At 42.4% G+C, this 21,017-nt stretch overlaps 1 protein-coding gene across 3 annotated transcripts in view; it reads left to right on the top strand.

Annotated features, from left to right (window-relative positions):
• The window catches only part of CHCHD6 (coiled-coil-helix-coiled-coil-helix domain containing 6), a 320,698-nt gene that overhangs the window by 12,163 nt on the left and 287,518 nt on the right, over positions 1 to 21,017 (top strand). For 2 of the 3 annotated variants that reach the window (XM_053301294.1, XM_053301295.1), the window contains exons 2-4: positions 8,940 to 9,063; positions 10,879 to 10,948; positions 11,515 to 11,659. In XM_053301294.1, the coding sequence (XP_053157269.1) occupies positions 8,940 to 9,063; positions 10,879 to 10,948; positions 11,515 to 11,659 (339 nt within the window). Of the gene's footprint in view, positions 1 to 8,712; positions 8,819 to 8,939; positions 9,064 to 10,878; positions 10,949 to 11,514; positions 11,660 to 21,017 lie in introns of all 3 variants that reach the window. The other variant, XM_053301296.1, reaches the window with a different exon arrangement.

The following is a 21,017-nucleotide window of genomic DNA, read 5'->3' as shown; positions in this document are numbered from 1 at the left end:
TCTGTACCCCCATCTAATTGACTGTGTGTCAGCGCTGGCTGCTTTCAGCTAGTGCTGAAACACTGATGGGTGCTGCCCCTCGCTGGGGGATCCCCACTCACGCAGTGTATTGAGGGATATCTGGGGGCCGGGATGACGCATCCCAGACCTTGCACCTCCACACTGCCAGGAGCAGTGGCAGAGCATCTGGGTGCACAGTCCATGCACCCAGCACCAACAGGATGATCATCTGCAGGGGAGGTAAACTTTCCAAGGCTTCCTCCCCGCTGCCCGGCTACTCTCACACTTGATTGTGAGAAATGCTCCATCGTATATTTATTTGGTGGTGTTGTCTTGCCAGTTTTGTTCTGTTTAAATTGCTATCCTTCCACAGTCGTAGAAATGGGTTATGGGGGGGTAGATTTCTAAATAATATTTTAATTTTTTTTCCTGCCAACATTTCTGAAGCAAATGTTTTATAGGGAATGTTCAGTTGCTAACTTCAGCCTTCTAATAATGTCAAAGAGATGGTGAAATGACAAATTTTAAGATCTGTTAAGGAATTCCTTTTACTTGTTATTCCTAAACTCATTTATATTTGGCCCGTCAGTAATTGGCTGTGTTCACACAATCACAGTGATCCTGGTTAAAGAGTTAACCAGGATAGCTGAGCCCTGCAGAGCTGATAATGAGAATCCAGAATTTCTGGAGAATCCTGGTTAAACTGCATTTAACCAAGATCTGAATTTTTGCCCAGAAATTCTGGGTTCTCACAGTCAGCTCTGCAGGGCTCAGCTTATTCTGGTTAACACTTTAACCAGGATTAATGTGATTGTGAGAACTATAGGCATGGTTTCCCTCAAGTACGTTTGCCATTGTTAGCCTATTTTCTTTAAGGAAAGTAAGGTTATGAGCTCATCTGGCTGTGTGTCTATGTCCCATCAACTTTGAAATTCTTGGACCAATATAAACCAAATTGGATACAGTTGTAGGGACACATAGAGACATCTCCAACAGCTTAGTTTGTGATGATGTCATGCATTCTGATTCAAGATGGTGGATGTGTAAATGTTTGAAGCCAAGTGGTCAAACTTGTGAACTGCCTAACCAATTTGAACCACACTTGCCACGGCTGCATTGACACATACAGCCTCAGTGGCGTAGTATGTAATGATGTCATTCAAGATGGTGGACACAAGTGGGCTAACTTATGGATCATCTAACCGATTTGAGTGACACATAGGGACACCTCAGTGGCACAGTTTATGCTGATGTCATCTTTGAGAAGAGGTGGTGTGGCTGTGGTCTGTAAGAACACTGTCTTCCTTATCAGGATCCCTGTTGAGGAATTGGCCTATATCGAGTGTACTTAAGCCTAGGGGGCAAGGATAGATTGGGACTGCTGATGGTGTACAGATAACCCCGTTGTTCAATGGAGTCCTAACTGAGCTGACAGACCTGGTTGCAGGATTGGCATTGGAGTTCCACAGAATATTGGTAGTGGGGGACTTCTGTGTTCACAATGGGACTGGCTTGTCAAAGGTGGCTCACACATAGTGACCATGGTAATTATGGGTCTATCCCAAGTGATCTCTGGACCGATGCATATTGCTGGTCACATGCTTGATTTGATCTTTTAATCTGATCAAGGTGGTGTTCCGTGGATGGGGACTCCTGTTATTTCCCCTTTGCCGTGGATGGACTACCAACTGGTTAAGATAGGACTTGCAATCACAACCCACCTCTAGGATGAAGCACTCATTAAGTTGGTCCACCCGAGAAGGTTTTTGGATCCAATAGGATTCCAGGAAGCCTTGGAAGGGTTTCAAGTTGGCTCTGCTGATGATTCTGTCGATGCTGTGGTGCAAACTTGCAATAATGAACTTGCTAGAGCTGTGGACACAATCACTCCTAAGCATCCTCTCCGGCCTGCTTATCAATTAGCCCTGAAGTATTTGGCAGAGCTGAAGCAGCAAGGTAGATGACTAGAGTGCAAATGGAGAAAGACTCAACTTAAATCTGGCAGGTTACAACGTAGGGTACATCTGAAGATCTATGCTCTGTCAATATGCACGACAAAGAAACAATTCTTTTCTGACCTCATTGCATCCGCAAGTTCATGTCTAGCGAAGTTGTCTAGGGTTGTGAGAGGGCTAGTATGAGCCCCCTCCCCCTTGAATCCAAATTTGGAACCATCGGTTACCCACTGTGATGCTTTTAATGATTTATTCACAGACAAAACCTCTCATATTCAGGCCAAAGTGGATTCTAGAAATATGGTAGAGTCTCTTATGGAGCTAACAGATGATCGGAGATAGTCTGGTAAATGTTCTCTGAGGGAGGGAGGGTAGTATGCCTTCTTGTCTTTAGGAGGCTATCATTAGACCATACTTGAAAAAACCTATATTGGACCCCTCAGAGTTAGGCAACTATAGGCCAATCTCTAATCTCCTGTGGTTTGGCAGGCTGACTGAGAGGGTGGTGACTTCTCAACACCAGACAGTCCTGGAGAAAACTGATTACCTATACCCATTTCAGACTGGCTTTTGGGCAGGCTATGGGGTTTAGACTGCCTTGGTTGGCCTGATCGTGATCTCTGATTAGGTATTGACAGAGGATGTATGATTCTGCTGATCCTTTTCAGTTTCTCAGCAGCTTTCAGTACCATCGACCATGGTATCCTGTGTCGCCTGAGGGAAGTGGGATTAGGTGGCAATGTTTTATAATCTACCTCTCGGGTGGATTCCAGATGGTGTCACTTGGAGACTTTTGCTCTGCAAAATGAGAATTACTGTATGGAGTTCCACAAGACTCTTTACTGTCTCCAGTGCTCTTTAACATCTATATGAAACTGCTGGGGAGGGATTATCAAGAGATTTGGTGCAGGGTGTTATCAATATAGTAAAGTGTTGTTGTAAAGTGGTGTTGTTTTTAAAAGTATTTTAATTGGTTTTAAATAGTTTTAATCATTTTTGAATTGTTTTTATATTGTTTTTAGCATTGTGTTTGAATTGAATTGTGGATTTTATGTCTTTTTAAAAAGTTTTTGTACACTGCCCAGAGCCTCTGGATGGGGCGGTTTATAAATGCAAATAAATAAATAAATAAATAAATACGCTGATGATGATGATGACGCTGATGACTCAGATCTATTTCTCCATATCAACCTCATCAGGAAATTGCATATCTTTACTAAATGCTTGCCTGGAGGTAGTAATAGGCTGGATGAGGGATAAATGCTGATTGTGGGGGTCAAGACCCCAGAGATAGTTTAGATCTGCCTGTACTGTATGGGATTGCACTCCCCCGGAAAGATCAGGTATGTAGCTTGGGAGTGCTCCTGGATCCAAGACTCTCTGGTTTCTCAGACAGAGGAAGTATCCAGGAATGCTTTTTATCAGTTTTGGCTGATTGGTCAGCTGTGCCTATTTCTGGAGGTAAATTACCTTAAAACAGTAGTACATATGCTGGTAATCCCCATGTTTAACTACATGGGGCTGCCTTTGTACATAATCCAGAAACTACAACTGGTACAGAATGCCTTCTCTGTGGTTGCCCCAGGGCTTTGCAACTCACTCCCTGTCAAAATAAGAGCTTCTTCATCTCTGATTGTTTTTCAAAAGACGCTTAAGAAACATCTCTTTGCTCAGTTTTAATTAAAACTAATTTTTAACTGTTTGTTTTGTTCTGTGCAAGTGTGTTTATTTTATTCTGTAATTTGGATCATGTACACTGCGTAGATATTTATATAACACTAGAGAGAGGAGATAAACAAGTGGATTAACTTGTGGACTGACTAACCAATTTGATCTGAATTGGGGTACAGTTGTAGTGAGTGACATATAGGGATAACTCAGTGGTGTAGTTTGTGATGATCATACACCCCAATTCACAGTGCTGGATTTATGATCATTTGAGGCGCAAGTGGGCTAACTTGTGAACTGCCTAACTTATTTGAACCAAATTTGCTACAGGTATAGGGACACATATGGATGGCATAGTTTGTGATGTCATCCACCACAATTCAAGATGATGGATGTGTGAACGTTTAAGATTGATGTGGGCTAACTTGTGAGGATGGTAATTATCAAGATTATAGTGAAAGGAAAGGAAGTAGATTAATTCTTACCAGAACGACTTTTTTTGGTATTCTATTATACTGGCACAATCGTGCCAGTGTAGTTAAGATTAGGAGTGTTTTCAACATTCCTCCATTATAAATCCTGAACATTGTATTGGTTATAGAATCAAAAGTATCCATTCAATCCCCATGGAATTGTGCACACATCAACTAGGGAGCAAGAGACACCACTCCTCCAAATTGCAAATTCAAATTTATAAATCTGTTGCAAAATGGCTGAGATCCAGCAGTTTAAGTTTTTAATTACTAAAAAGAGGTTTCAAAGTGCTGATGACATGTTTTCACAACAGATAATGCATATTTTAATTTAAAAAAAAATCTTTTTAGCATTCTCCCAAAATTCAGGTCCATACTGGACTGGTGCCTTTTGCTGGTTTGAAAAAAAATCAATCTAATGATTTTTGAGTAAATATTCCTGTATGTGATATTGGTTGCTGCACATGATTGGTTGATTGCCCTCAGTTCTTTATCTGAATCATGGTGTGTGGAGCTGTAGTTAAGAACAAGACCTCAGCCACCTTTGTATAGCGCTGAGGATGTCTTACATCGAAACATTTGCTATCTTGCTATTTTGCTACATCTGTGGTTTTGTTGTTAAGTTTTAAAGCTTTTTAATGTTTTCAACTTTTAACTTTCAATTGCGCATTAAAAAAAGGTCATTGAAAAAAGCATTGAGGTGTGGAAATGCATATCTCATCACCCTTATACTGTCTTATTTGAGTGAATATTGTTCAAAATCCATAACAGGGGAAATAACTAAGGGAAAATTAGCTAAGAGCATAACTGAGTCTGCCCACTGAGAATTCTGAAGTTGGGAGGGGCAAGTCCTGGCAATTTCTAGCGAGTGACTTCCTGGTTCTGAACGTAGGTGCCTGATAAGGATAGTCTATGAGCACTCTGGCACTTGTATAGTTAAACAACCTTTTCTCCCCATCACCTTTCCTTACATTTGTTTTCTCCCTTTTCTCCCCATCACCTTTCCTTACATTTGTTTTCTCCCTCTACCCCATTTCTCTCACCCCCACATAAGGGAGGAAGCAAAACCTCTCAGCAAAGCTTGGAATAAATTACTAGCAAGTCCATTGATTCAACTGGAGTTTACTTTTGAGTAAACACTCACAGGAATTGGGACCAGCAGAGATCCTACATGGGTTCTCTTTCCCTCCCTAGATGGCTCTTGAACATGAAGGTTTTTCATCAGAGCCAAACTGCCGGTCAGTATGGAAGCTTCACTTGGCCATACGTAAGAAATGAAACCTGCATATTCACAGGCAGTTTGGCTCTCATGCAGAACCTCCGTGTTCAAGGGCAGTCTACATCACAGTAATAGTTTGTTGGCACTGGGTGGGAATCGTTTCTGGGATTTCCTTGCTGCATTTCTTTGAAGCTTTCTGGAAGCATGTAGCTGAGCACTGTGAGAAAGAGGATGTTGGGCTGGAGTACACATGCCTTTTCCAGCAGCATTTCGATAACTGAACCTGCAAGTCTATGTGCACACCTAGAAGGAAGTAAACACCATTAACTTGCTTCCATATGATGAGGGAAGGGTTAATCCCTAAAAAATGGTGTCTGTGGAGGGAGAACTATGGAATGGTCCTCTTAAAAATGTGAGTGGAAAACAATGTAAAAATCGTGTGAGGAAAGCCCACCATGACCCCACTCAGCACACAGAGTGTTCTCAAATAATCTGATATTAGTCAAAGAATCCCACGGGGCATAAGTATATTTAAAACAAAAATGCCAATAATCCAGCCTCTCCTACTGAAATTAAAAGGACATGTTGAGGAATGCCTAATCTCCTTTTAATTTCAATGAGAGTCCTTTGAGTAAGCCATTATCCTATCGGAGATTAACCATTAAGTGGAAGCCTGAGACTTAAAGGGAAGAAAGCTACTCCGTCTATGCTCAGAGGCTATGTCACTTCTGTACAGGTTTTAAAAAAAGAGACAGATGCTAATAAGTACAGGAGAACCTTGTTGTTCGTGGACCAGCTATTTGCAGTTCCGCGTATTCGTGGGGTGTCACATTGACACCCTATTTCAGTATCTGCAGATATGAAAGGGTTAAAACCCACATATCAGTGGGTCCTAGAGGGCTGGAAGTGACCATGGAGGTCACTTCTGCCCACCATTATGTCTCAGGGTTGGCCCCTTTCCTTACAAAATGGCTGCTTTCCTTGCAAAAATTGACCTTTTAAAACTCCCCCCCCCTTGATTTTTTGTGGTTTTGTGGGGCATTTCGAGGCATTCTCTGGGCACATTGGGGGGACTCCTGGCAACATGCAGACCTTGTGGAACATGCCACAGTAAGTTTTGTTTTTTTTCTGGGTTTTTTTTTGCTATTTTTTGCATGGTTTCCCCCATTTTTCCTCCATCCTGGAACCTAACCCCCCTTTCCCCATAGCAATAATGACTCAATACCCGCAGTTCCGTTACTCGTGGCAGTAGCTGAGGAATGGAACCCCTGCAAGTAACGAGGTTCTTCTGTATCATTAAAAGATTCCACAACTTTATGAAAAGAAGAAGAGGAGCCAAGGCCAGAAAAGCTCATATCGGCTTCTCAGAGCTTTACTGTAACTAGAGAACAGGTCCTGTGGGAAGATGTGGGGAGGGCTGCTACTCAAGGCCTGCGTGTCCTGAGTGAAGGAAGGAGAAAAAGAAGACATAAGAACTCCTGTAGGTTTCCATCCCTTAAAAGAATTGGGGTTTCAAGGATTGTGTATGTAGGGGGCTTTTGTTCTCTAGGGGGTTCATAAAGCAGAGTATGAGTCACTATATATGGTAAAAAGGCGCAATTCAGGTAGGGGGTGTGACTTAGTTGAAGGTGTTATAATGTTTTTGATGTTCAACATCAGGAAGTTCTACCTTGTGGTTTGAGCTCATATGATTATATTATTTGGTAGGTAATTTATAAAATTTCAGTCGAAACAGAACTTTCACAACTTTACAGTTTGGATCTTGATTGCTCTGTTGAACTGAGTGGAGTGTTGCCAAATGTGCAGTTTAAGGAACTATGTGTTGTCAAAGAAAGAAAAAGAGATATGTGCTACTAAAGTGAGGGTGGTATTCTGTGAATTTGAAGATTGATTATGTGCCAAGCCCAATTATTGAGGCTTATGCTATTGGTCTGGAGTAATTTATGTCAAACAAGGCTTACGATACTACAATACCCTCCAAAGAATGCTGATCAAAACCAGCAGCTTTTCAATAGAAAGGAAAATTTTATCTTCCACTTACAGAGAGAGCTTCTGGTGGAGATAACTCCTACCAGAGATCCTTTCCTAATGTCACAGTTCTGCTAATTATAATTAAGATGGGGGAGTTATTTCAGCATTTTAACATTAAAAGCCCTGAATATTCTCTTGGTGATAAATTCTAAATAATCTGTCCTATCTGCCTGGAAGTTTGCAGGTATCAGCTAGGGGACACCACCCATTCAGATCTGGTGCAGAAAGTGGCTAAGCTGCAGCAGTTTAAGAACTGACCCTTAAACTCTAGGAAACAAGTGTTGGCTACTAGGGCTGTTCATTGGGCGCTGCAATCCCAATGAATCTGTAGCATCCCCTGGTGTAGTTCATTACAGTCCTGGTGCTGGGAGGGCCTCTTCTGCAGGAAGCAGAGCCCATGGGGCTGAGAATTTACATAGGGACATTGGAAAAACACATGGGGACATCTGGGAAGTGTACTTCCTTCCAGCGCTATTTCCATGGCTGCGGTGCTCACCCATGCTCTAAAAAAAAATAAAATAAAGGAAATTGCAGGTTAAAGTGCCCATCTTAACTTCCACGCCATATAAGCATAAAGACTTTGTACAGTCTGATACAGGAGGACCTTGTTACTTGTGGATTCAGCATCTGTGGTTTAGCATATCTGTGGTTGGGTAATTGACCTTGGAGGTCATACAGGGGGGGAGGGTTGATGGGTGGGGGGAGGGTTGATGGGTGGGGAGGGTTAATTTGCATTTCTGTGGCTTGGGAGTGGTTGGGAATGACCTTGGAGGTCATTTCTGGCCACAATATTTTGTTCAGGAGCCATTTGGCTCATTTTTAAAAAATTTTTTAAAAATGTGATTTCCTGCCAGAAAATGGTAGAATTGAGACTCTTGGGGAGCATTGTTGGACCACTGGGGACTTGAGGAGCATGGCAGGTAACTTTCCCCCATTTCTAGGGCAATTTTACCCGATTTTAAGATACTTTCTCACCTCTGGGAATCTAATCCCTGCAATTTCATAAAGATTCAGTATTCATGGTTTCATTGTCTTCGACAATTGCAGAGAATGAAACCCCGGCAAATACTGAGGTCCTCCTATATATGATGATGGTTTTAGAAATGAGGTTTCATGCACCCACACTTTGCCTTGATCTTTCAGTTGGCCATTGGGCTGGGGAAGGCAGCCATTTAAAAGGCTCCCTAATCACTTCACTTCCTAGAGATACCCCTGATGAATTTCTGCATGATGCATCTCTGATAAAGGCAAAGTGGGCGCATGGAGCCTCATTTCTAAAGCCACCAATATGTACCAGACTGTACAAAGTCTTTACAGCTTATATGGTGTGGTAGTTAAGTTAACTTGCAAATTCCATTCTTTTTAGGGCATGAGTGAAAACGTAAAGCATCAATACTCAACTTAAACCAAAGGTTTTTGGATTACTGATTTGAGGCATTGCATGACTTGTAACTTCCATATGAGAGATAAAGGTAATAATTTACAAATGATGATTATTTTTGACCTCACATAGGTAGTTTGCGGATCTGTCCAATTGCCTAAACACTGAAATTCCAATAGTTTTCACTTTTCCCTCCTTTTTATTTATGTAAGCTTTCTGAAGATGTAGTGAATCGCATGAAAGAACCTCACCAACTTAAAAGGGACCAACGATCACCATCTTCTTCTCCTTCATCCTTGTTGCAAGCTTCAGAAGGAAAATCTAAGTTGTCTACAGGTATGGTGTGTGTCTGCTGCTTGTGCTATGTAGGGTTTTTACATTATCTGTACCAATGACAGATGGCTGCCTGCCCTGTTTATAGTTCACTTGCATTTCATCAAGGGGTGGGCATTCAAAAAAAAAAATTAATTGCAGTAGTGCATGTTGTTTCTACTTGGAGGCGTACCTCTATACCACACAGGCTGGCCTATGACATTGCCCAGGTTCTGAACATAGTTGCCTTCTGAATAATTAAGTCCATTGACTTCAGTTGGGCTTGCAAATGGATAAAAGATTTGTAGCCTATAATTTAGCACAGTCTACTTGGAACCCATGCATTGTAATGGTTAGGAGAATGAGCTGTCACCTGAGAAGTTCCTGTTTCAAATCCCAGTTCAGCTATACTATTCACCAAGACAAAACCCCTTTTCTTTCAGCCTTTTCTGCCCACCCTGTTTTCTGCAACATGGGGATAATAAGGCCTGTCAACCTTGCATATAATATTCTCATTATTGTTTTGCTTTGGAAGGGCAAAACAATATGTGGAAATGAATACTAAGAGTTCTTTATACTCTGTCACTGGGCCATGATTCTGTGAAAGCATAACTTGTAAGAAGGTAGAGTTGTTGAAGCTGGTGCAATAAACGCTTGATTTTCTTGGTTTTTCTCTCTGAATGAATAATCTGACCCACTGATCTTCAGCTTGTGAGTTGGGACACAAAACTTGGTCACAGGCCAAGCTGGCAGGCTGCATCAAGGAGCAACTATCATTTTCCTGTGGCTTTTGAAAAAAATATTTTCATTTAAAAGAGAAGGGAAAAGAAAAGGTGAAGCAGAAAGAGGGGGATGAAAAGGGATAAGAAGAAGAAGGGGAAAAGAGAGAGAGAGAAAAGCAGGAAAGTGATAATATATAGTTAAAAACAGGGGGGGAAACCTAAAAGGAAGTCCCCATGCACAAAGTTGGGGTTAAAGTGGTTTTTAGTTCTGAAAAGGCTGAAGATGACTGAGCCACCTTGTCAGCACCTTCTTTACCCCCACTCTTTAGAACACCAACAATACCTGTGTTGTGTGTGCTTACAAGACTGTTGTAATGTCCCTTGCCGCATTTAGGGTAAATCTACTGTAACAATGCAGACTGTTATTTCTGGCTGTTTTCATTTTAGAAGAGTGGATATAAGTTGCCTGCTTCTTGGTGCTTGAGGAATGTACCACAGGCATGTAGTGTAGTCCTGTGTGTTCATGAGACAATTCCAGATGTTACCAGCTAGAAAGAAGTAAGGGAATTCTGATGGAGCTCAGCTGTTTCATTCGGTGCTTAATGACTTGTTGCAGTCTCCCCTGAATGGTTTCCTACCTAAGTCAGCTGGTTCTTGATTTCCTCTGTAGTGCCCAAATGTGCATTCTGGTCTCATTTGTCAATTGTCCCTTCAGGATCCTTATTCTTGTTTTAAGGGATCCAGAGTGATTTGTGGATTAGTGAATCAGCTCCTTACTGCCAGAAAGTTGTGTTATATGATAAATTAAATATGGTTCAAAATAAGATGATTGGTTTTACTCCCTAATGTCTCTTGTTGGTTTTCTGTACTTTGTAATGGCCTCTCTACTCTGAAGATGAGCAGTGCACAGCTTTCAAAATGTTTTAAGGCAGTGTAAGAGTTTCAGGAGCTGTATATTCAGCTTTGATGACGAATGTAATTGAGATTTCTTCTGTTTCTTTCTCTTTATCTGGCTCAGCTACTAGCTGAGATTTTGCCTGTTTACCCTTACAGCTCCCATTTTCATTAATATAAGAGATGGACTACTACTTCAATTTTCTTCTTTCCCCTTTTCCAGAGATCCACCCACCAACAGCTGATAACTTGGGTCGGAAGCCCTCTGAGGCAGAGGAGGATCTGTATAAGAGGTGGGATGCCCTTGCTTTATTGGATAGCCATCTAGGTTGCTTTGATCTTTTGAGAACCCACACACATGTTGTGTGCAATGCTGTTCCTTGGTGACTAGTGTTTTTCATGATGGAAAAGTATACACAGGAGACAGAGTTCATGATGCTGTGAATATATTTCACTTTTTGCTGCTTCCATGCTGCCACATTATGCAAGCCCATCCTTGAGGATAATGAAATATTTCTGCGTGCTGGCATTATTGATTACACAAATACTTAGGCATGTATGATTCATTATATGGATAGTTATCCCCTTTTATTCTCCTCCTTGGGTGGTCATTGACCAAACAATTGGAATAATTGGCCATGACTGAAATTTCCATTCCTTGCCTTTTGATTGGAGTTAGCATAAAATTAGCATACCCTCTTTCCTCTTTTTAATTTTATTATAAATAAAGCCCCTTGTGCTTCAGAAATTGCAGTGATTCCACGAGTTGGTAATTGTGCCAGGTAGATCACAGCTCTGTGTTGTTCTGGCCGCGAGAGCTGGGAGCCTGTAGCTGCTGACCACCACTTTTCTTCTACAGGTATGAACAAGAGCAGGCAATGGTTCAAGAGGAGCTGCTCCGCCTGGCCAAAAGAGAGCGGGAGGCAGCCCATGAGAGTCTGAACACAAGTCTTCAGCGGGAGAGAAGCAGCACCAATGAAGAGAAGCAGAAAACAGCCCAACTGGTGAGTGTAAAAAAGACCTACTGCACTAGCACATGTGCATGCTCTCTCTCCCCTTCTTTTCCCCTCCACCTGTGGTAAGATTTGTTGAAGGTCTTTTTCTTGCATGATATCAGCTCAGCATCACAGGATGTCCCAAAGAAGATCTGTTTCAATGTCTTTCCCTGTTCCTGAACCCAGTCCTGCCATTTCATTTTTCCCCAGAGCCATCTTTGCCAGTGCTGCCCCCTCTTCCTATTCCACACTTTCTCTATTGTTGTCAATTTCAGTGGTGGTAACAGCAGCACTTGGGACAAATATCCAGTCCTTCCAATTGAAGAGCCTGATGGGCTTATACCAGTAATTTGGTCCAGCAGAATTGGCCTTCCAAAAGAAGGACTTCCTAAAGAAGAAGGCCTTCCTAGAAGTGTGTGGGCTTTTTCATAAAAGCTCATGAATTATCAAATGGAGCAGGTTCATGGGTATATTACCTACATTTGGACAGAAAGCTGAAGACGACCTGAGAGTCAGTTTATACCCTTTCTTCAGATTCAAAACCTAGTGACAAAGTAGCAGTCAGGGTTAATTTCCTTGGTAGGTGCTTTGCAGTAGGATTGTTGCCTGATTAAAGCAGTGGGAATGGATTTGATGGCATGAGTTTTCGTTGATTGGTTAGTTAATAAATTGGTTAAATTTGCAAATGCAACAGTAGTTCTTAAAACAACATACTTTTTGTTTCAAGGGATGTGGTCATGTGTTGCAGCAAGTGACACATTACAGGAGGCATTCTTGCCCTTCTCTCCATCATTGGAAGGGATGCTTCTTTGAAGAGGCTGTTTGCCTGCTCCAGTCCATAGAAGTACTTTTATTAAGAATAACTTTTAAAAGTTACATATCTGCTGCCTGATTAATGGGAAGCATCTTTTTAGTCTGTCAAAATGTGTTTCATCTCACCAATTTAAATTTTGCAGCTCTACTTCACAACCCGTCCTTGATCAATATAACTAAAAATAGACTTAAAGCAGGAAGAAGAGCTTGATATTCTTTCTAATGCCTGTCTTGACTAATTTAGTAGGGAATAGTGATGGTAAAGGGTGGTCATGTTATAGGAGATATTATGCAGGTGTGGCAAAGGGCCAAAACAGATGTTTGGGACAGCCACTTGTTCATTAAATATGTCTTGCCCCATTCATCTATAAAGCTGGGGGTGGATTGGGGGAGTCTACTACTTCTACTGAAATGTGCAGAGGAAGGTAGTGAAACCTGTTTGCCATTTTAAAGTGGATTTTTCACAACCCAGCACTGAATAAAGTGAGGTGGTTAGGGAGAAAACTGCTTAAAATCAGCAGAGTGCAATGGGTGTGAAGGTGGGAGAGGGGTCAGATTTTGCTCTCCTTCCCCACATGTTTCTTTTAGTATACAAAGCAGACTCTCTCACCTCTGCTTAAAAGGTATGCTTGCCTCATTCACCTATAAACATGTTTGGTTTGCTTTGGACATCTCATTTGGCTTAAGAGAGAAAGAGACTGGCATTAAAGAGTTAACCAAAAGAAAAAAGGGAGTAAATGTCTGAGACAGGTGAAATGTGGGTGAGGCATCATACCTGGCAGCTGCAGTGTTAACTCTATTACCACCATGAAGGTGATAATTTTTTGTGTGAAATGTAATTATAAAGCCCTTGTAGAAAGACGCAGTGACTTATTGTTAAATCCACAAATTAAGCTTGCCTCAGAGATTACACTTAAGTAACCAAGAAGTGTTCTTGCTTGCCTCTTCTCTACGGAAGATTCTCTTTAAAAAGTAATGAGAAGAGGGCTCAAGAAGGAGGGACACATGCCTGCCTCTGGGAAGATTGTGAGTACTGTTGAACCATTTTGAGCACGATGGGAATAGCTGCACTGACCACAGAGATGGAGAGAATTCCAAACTTTGCTCATGACACAATGGCTGATAGGAGGAAAACGACTTAAAGTAGTCTCTCTGGAATTAAAAGAATATGTTAGGCAAATAATTTTCTTCATGTCAGCCATTTAGGTCATTCACACAGTAAAAAACTGTGAGGCTATTCCCACGATCAGCTGAAATCGGGCTAGGGGAGCCTAGCCTGATTTCGAATGATCGTGGCAGCCACCAGGCTTGCAGCCGAGCCCGGTTGCCTCCCAGCGACCCACCTAAGTACCCCTTCCTTTAAACTGGGTTTGAGGAGCAAGCGCTCCGCAAACCCGGTTTTAGTGATTGTGAGTAGCTGTGCTGCGGCTACTCACGAGTAGACTCCCCTGGAGGGGAGGCGAAAAACCACCTCCCAGCTCTGGGGGTCTCTCCAGTATGCCCTGCGCACTCGCGCAGGGCATACTGGAGCTTCCAGGGGCCATGCGGACCCTGAACTCCCCAGCCCCTGCCGGCTCCATCACAGAGCCATCAATCATGTGGGCAGCCGATCTGGCTGCCCAGGGCTCCTGCCCTGCTCGTTTGCGGGGAGAGCAGGCTTGGCCCGCTCTCCCCGCTTCCCTTCCCAAACCAGGTCTCACTAATCGTGAGACCCGGCTCTGTGTTATACCCGTGTTTGGGAGCTGTGTGTGCTCCCAATTATCAGTTGTGTGAAAGCAAGGTAGGAGAAAAATCTGGGTAGAAGTGATTGTGTTGGAAGCAAGGTAGGAGAAAAACCTAGGTAGCTTTTCCTCCTACCTTCCACACAATTGCTTCTACCCAGGTTTTCCTCCTACCTTGCTTCCACACAACCAAAATTTGGGAGAGCACACAGCTCCCAAACCCAGATAGAACAGTTTGGACTGGCAAAATAAGCACTTCTGAGTCATACGTGTAGCAGAGCAAGTAAATTCCCCTTCTTAGAACAAACAGAAGCTTTAGAATAATATCAGGAAGGAGTATTCTAGCAATCTTTAAAAAAAGAGGCCTTTTGTCAACACACAGTTCAACATTTTCAGAGAGCTGTAAAGACGCATTTTTTTAACCATTGGTATTTAAATGGTTAAAGTGTTATTTCAGAAATTTAAACTTTTAACTGATTTCATTTTTGGTTGTGAACCACCTTGAGTCATTTGGATTGTGTGGTGTACAAATAAAATAAGTAAATAAAATAAACATCTGGTGGAGAGGAACATGAGTACAAGTAGGTGAACTAGAGGTCCACAGTGTGAGAATTATCAAGCCAAACAGGCAAGCTACTTAGGTGGAGATTAGTAACACGTTCAAGGAGTTTTTGAACATTTCACTTGAAGATATAAACTCTCTTCTCACCCAGAACTCACAGTTAGCATGTACAGTATGTAGTACTTTTGAATGTTTTGCACACACACCCTCCGACTCAAAATAGGCTGTTTTGAGTATTTCAAGCTTGGAGCAGAACAACCCCCATTTTGATTGAAACGTTTTAATGTTCCAAGTGCCATTTTGGATACATGTCTTTCCCATGATTATTAGTTTTCTGGCACTGGCTCCCAATTGGCTTGTGATCTCCTTGCTTGTTGGTTAGCTTGTTAGCATAGAAATCAAGTGTTGTCATGGACAACTGTGCCCCCATTGGCTGGGGGGGTGGGAGAACGCTTTTGGAGGGAATTTCAAAATATATTCAAAGGAACTGGGAGGTAGAGAGAGCCCTCATAGTCTCTTGAAGAGGATACATCAGGAGGAGAGGCAGGAATCAAGGAAAGTTTGACTTTGTGGTTTTCTTTTCTCAGCACCGAGTATAATATGCTATGTTATTCCTGCTATAACTATCTGATTTTGCTGGATCTCAGATTGACAAAGGAAGTACAGGTGCCTTCCTTCCTTGAGTTGTGGTTTGTTTTGTTCGTGAGATAGTGTTGTGGTGATAAATGGACAGTGGCAGCTGTGTGTGTGTGTGTGTGTGTGTGTGTGTGTGATATTTCTCGATGATTGCTGTGATAAGCTCCGTGTCTGGCCTTGAGACTAATTTGTGCTTTACTCACTGCTCTGCAATCTGCATTCATTGCAAGATATACGCAGTCAAAAAGTGGCTAAAGTTGCTCTAGTTGAGCATATGGCAATGTTTGCTGCTAAGGGTGCTGTTGTGTGACAGCTGTTGCAGTGCTAGGAAGTAAGCAGCCATAATTGTGTGTGAGAGAGCAACAAGAGCCAGTGTGGTGTAGTGTTTAGAGTGCTGGACTAGGACTGGGGAGACCTGAGTTCAAATCCCCATTCAGCCATGAAACTAGCTGGGTGTCTCTGGGCCAGTCACTTCTCTCTCAGCCTAACCTACTTCACAGGGTTGTTGTGAAAGAGAAACTCAAGTATGTAGTACACCGCTCTGGGCTCCTTGGAGGAAGAGTGGGATATAAATGTAACCCCCCCCTGCAAAAAAACCCCCACATACTTGTGTCAATGATGTTACTACAGCGCAGGCACTATGGTTGGCAGTGGGTTCTGAATCGGGGATTCCTATTTGGCCATTTGGACTGTGTTTGAAATGTATGTTCTGTGTTGGGAGGAACAGATTCCCTTTTATGGTGTGCTTCTGCAGTCTTTTTCAAGGCAGGGTTGCAAAATGCATTGCAGTCTGAGTACAGCTTGTTCCGGCCACAGGGAACAATGGGGAAACTTGAAACACCACATTGTTCCCCATGGGTAGCTCCTTGGGACACCTAAGTGGGTTGTGTGGTAGGGCATGATGGGTGCTACCTACCACAAAAGAAATGAGCAAGTGGGCCATTTTTAACCATTTTCCCCAAACTCCCATAGGATCCACATAATGGGGTGTTTCAAGTTTCTCCATTGTTCCCTATGGCTGAAACACTCAAAACATTTTATGATTGATTGATTTGATTTGATTTGTATACCACCCTTCCAAAATGGCTCAGGGCAGTTTCCAATTAAAACAAACCACTAAAACAGTAAAGAGCTAAAACAAATTAAAAAACAACATAACAATTAACAATTTAAAAACAACAATTAAACAATTACAGTGATTAAAACCCCCGAAATTGGGTTTAGAATTTTAAAATAGACCCAATATTAAAACCCTCCAAATTTAGGAAGCTGAGAAAGCTTGGGTGAAAAGATGGGTTTTCAGGTGTTTTTTTAAAATTGCCAGAGATGGGGAGGATCGTATCTCAGCAGGGAGCGCATTCCACAATCTCGGGGCAGCGACCGAGAAGGCCCATTTCTGTGTAGCCACCAAATGGGTCGGTGGTAACTGGAGACGGACCTCCCCAGATGACTTCAATGGGTGGTGGGGCTCATAATGAAGAAGACGCTCTCTTGGATACCCAGGGCCTAAGCCATTTAGGGCTTTGTAAGTTATAACTAGCACTTTGTATTTTGTCCGGAAACCTATTGGCAGCCAGTGTAACTCCATCAGTAAAGGAGTAAAATGGTCTCTCCGAGATGACCCAGAGACCAACCTGGCTGCCGCCTTCTGAACCAACTGAAGTTTCCAGACTACGTACAAAGGTAGCCCCACGTAGAGCGCATTACAAAAGTCAAGTCTGGAGATTACCAACAGATGTATCACAGTTTTGAGGTCATTGATCTCGAGAAACGGGCGCAGCTGGCGTATCAGCTGATAGAAAGCACTCCTGGCCACCACCTCAAACTGAGAAACCAGGGAGAGGTGTGAATCCAGAAGTACTCCCAGACTGCGAACCTTTTCCTTTTGGGGAAGTGTGACCCCATCTAGAACAGGTAGATCAAAATCGTCTCTAGAGTTCTGACCCCGCACAATAAGTACCTCCGTCTTATTTTGGGTTTGTTCTGTTGAAACAACCTGTTCGACCAGTTGTTTGGTGGAACGTTTCGGCCATTTTGCATTGCACTTTGAGCTCAAAACAGAACGCAAAATCCAAAAGCTACAAAGTGAACAGTTATTTGGCTTTAATATCTGGGAAAGTGCCTTAACTTAATCTGTATTAACCAGGGCATTAACTGTAATCCAAATGGACTAATATGGATTTAAAAGTTCTCCTATTTGAGAATTCCTAATACAAATCAATCAGGTTTTATCTTCATTCAGAAAAAGCATTTTTAATCCTTATTAAACAGTCCGTGAATATTTCTTTATACTGAGTGTGGCTAGTAAAGTGACATTGAAATTAATGAAAACCAGAGGCATACATTATTCAGGCAAACTAATTCTAATATTGTTCAAATTGCAGTTCCAGACCCCCCGCAGTCTTCATCTAGGTTAGGCACTGACAATAGCTTTTTGGAGACTTGAAAGTTGTATTACAGGGCTGTCAGTGCCTGTGGTGTGCAATGTTCTCTTCTTCCATTGGTGTATGATGAGTTTTTAGTCAAACTGGTTTTGCAGGTTTTGATAGCAGTTCAAGCTGAGCCCTGGAAAAACTGAAAGAAGCCCCCGGAGGGATGGCCCAAACTGCTGTATACTTTTTGGTGTGGTTGTCAGTGTCTGTCAGCTAGGATATATGATGAGCAGCATGATTTTTTCCCTTTTCACCTCCGTGCTAGGAGTACACTTGGAAGAGCAGATTTTAACAAATATTATTTTTAATACATGAGATGAGTACACAAATGCCCATGTAGCTCCTTGAATACAAGTAAGGGGAAGTATATTTTTCATGGACCAAGCAGATCCTCGTCTAGAATAATTAGACCAGGATCTGCTTGGAATGAGCTTTAGTCAGTTTCACATCTTCCTTGAATTTGGGACTTGGGGTTGGCTCTACCTGAGGGGGAAAAACAGAGCAGCATTTTCTCCACAACAAGACATCTTGCCCCCATTACATTTATATAACTATCAAACTACCAATGCTTGGTTAGGGCTAGTGCCAATGCAATATGCCATTTTGGAGCCTGTTACTCCTGTTGGCATGGTAGCTTGATTGGCTGCCAGACCATTTCTGGGCAGAATTTAAAGTGCTGATTATGCCTTTAAAGCAGGGGTGGGGAACCTTGGCCCTCCAGTTGTTTTTGAACTACAACTCCCACCATCTCCAGCCACAATAATTGTTCCTCATTAACCAAAATTACTTTCAGGTCATACATCTCATCCTTGACAATAATGCCACTTTCATGCTTAACTGCTTAAATAAATGAGTAATTAATGTGTAAATAATTGATTCTCATTATGAGGTGTGATAATTGTGGCTGGGGATGATGGGAGTTGTAGTTCAATAATTGTGGCTGGGGATGATGGGAGTTGTAGTTCAAAAACAGCTGGAGGGCCAAGGTTCCTCACCCCTGCTTTAAAGCCTTAAATAGCTTGGAACCAGGATACCAAAAGGACTGTCTAGTTCTATCCTTCCACTGAACTCAGCAGGGGAAGCCCAAGTGCATGTCCTGCCACTGTTGAAGGTATGGTTGGCACTTGGCGGGCATGCAGGAGGTGGTCTTTGCTGTGATAGTTACCAGGCTCTGGACATCCCTACCTGGGGAGATTTGCCTTGCCCCCTCCCTCCCTTGTGGTTCCAGTGTCAGGTTAAAACACTCTTCTCTTGCCAAGCCAACGATTTCCCTGAGTTATACTCCTCTCTCTTTGGCACTGATGATGTTTTTTTAATCAGCTGTTTGTCTTGTGTTCTTGCGATTGATTGATGTTTAATTTGGTACTTTTTAATGTGTTACATTTTTGTGTATGTGTACACCACATACGTACATATGTGTATGCCTTCCTTTCTAATATGGAAGGGTGAGATATAAATGTTGAAAATAATTAGTAGTGCTCAGACACATTTCCTCTCCTGTGCTCCTCCAAGAGGAGGCAAGTGGCTTCCTCAGGGTACCTGTAAATAGCTGATCAGGCACAATCTGTTTTTTTGTCTTCTGTTCATTTCAGTGGGGCTTGTAAATATGTTCCCTGTGACTTGCCCTTCTGGATTTTAATATGGAAATGTGTCATTTTATTGTATTCTATCCTCCGCCACAAAAGATTCAGACATTATGTCTGAATCTGTCTACAAGTGTACAGATATCTGTACATGTGTTTTTGTGAACGACTGTGCCTGTGTTGATTTTAAAAGTGAACCCGGGTCCCTTCACATGCATCCTACAGATAGGAAGTGTACTGCTGTACCTGTGTTCACCACAGTATGTGAATGACTGTACCATGTACAGATATGTTATACGGGTGTTGAACACAACGTGTGAATGGGCTTAAAGTCTTGATATGTTTTTAAAGGAAGTATTCTTGATCCAGTTCCTATGCTGTCACTGCAGTGTAATGGTGGAGTGCAGTGGTGACATCTGTTATCTGTGGCAAGTTGTCATGCAAGATATTTTCATGCCAGTGCCACCCCTTCTTAAGAACCGCTGGTGTGAGGCTGTCCCACTTGATTCACCTTATGTGGTTGCTCGATAAAGGGAGTTACCACTGTGGTGTGAAGCCCTGCATATTGAAGACGGGTTTTAATGGCAACAATGCCACAGGTCTCGTTGTTCTGTCCCTAACAAGAATCCCATCTTGTTCTGTTACATCTTAAAATGTCGAGACTGACTCTACTGTTGGTTCTCCTTTTTAGGAAGTCTTCATGCTAAGGATCCTCTTCCTACCCCGCTATTGATCCCTCTTTTCATGCACATATCCTTTATCACATAGTGTAGGAGAGTATCCTCTGCATGGGTAATGCTCCATGAAGATAGGCATTATGCAAATCAGTAGGTATCCCAGAATGCTGTGGGAGGGAGACCCAGTTTGGTCCTATCTGGCTCCTGCTAACCAGTCTTGGAAAGCGCTCTTGATCTTCCTGCAATCCTTTGATTTCATAGATAGTCTTCTTCTACTCTTTTCTCTCCCCTTTTGCTTTAGCTATTTAGTCAGTGTGAGAAGGGAGCCTTTTAAAGATTACCCCCCCTGCCCTTAATTGGAAATCACAGCATTTACATGCGATCCGTACTGCACGTTCCACATTATATGCTTTTCTCCGTTTTTTCTTCACTAGGGGTGGTCAGTTCATACCTATGGCTCTCAGGGTGTTCCAAGCCAAAATTGTAGCTCAAATGCTCTTTGGGGCTCCACTATGGATTCAGGGGACACAGTCGGAGATGGAGTCTATTCAGATTTCTCAGAGCTACTTTTAGAGTGTCAAAATGTGTCTCCTATGGCACTTTGTGTCTGGAGTCGGGTTCCTATTCCATTGCCTGTTGGGCTTGGGAGCTTACAATAACTCGCCGGTTTAATTTTTGCCTTGGGTCTCAGGGTTTATTGTATATTCAACTTATGTGGAGGGACAACTTCCCTAACCCTTGGTTATCTGTGGTTACCAAAAAAGTGCTGAGTTTGGGGCTTTCTCCCTCCAGTTTATTGTCCCTGTGTTTTACCAGCGCCAAGGCTATCATGATCCAACATCTTAGAGACATTGAGTACCATCGCCTTGTCTCCTTAGCGAATAGATGCTGCTCTCTCATATATCTTAATATTTCCCTCCCTGCTCGAAATCATCCTGCTAAA

This window comes from Hemicordylus capensis, chromosome 2 (assembly GCF_027244095.1).
Source record: "Hemicordylus capensis ecotype Gifberg chromosome 2, rHemCap1.1.pri, whole genome shotgun sequence".
NCBI classification, from domain to species: domain Eukaryota; kingdom Metazoa; phylum Chordata; class Lepidosauria; order Squamata; family Cordylidae; genus Hemicordylus; species Hemicordylus capensis.
This window is presented reverse-complemented; position numbering and strand designations above follow the sequence as displayed.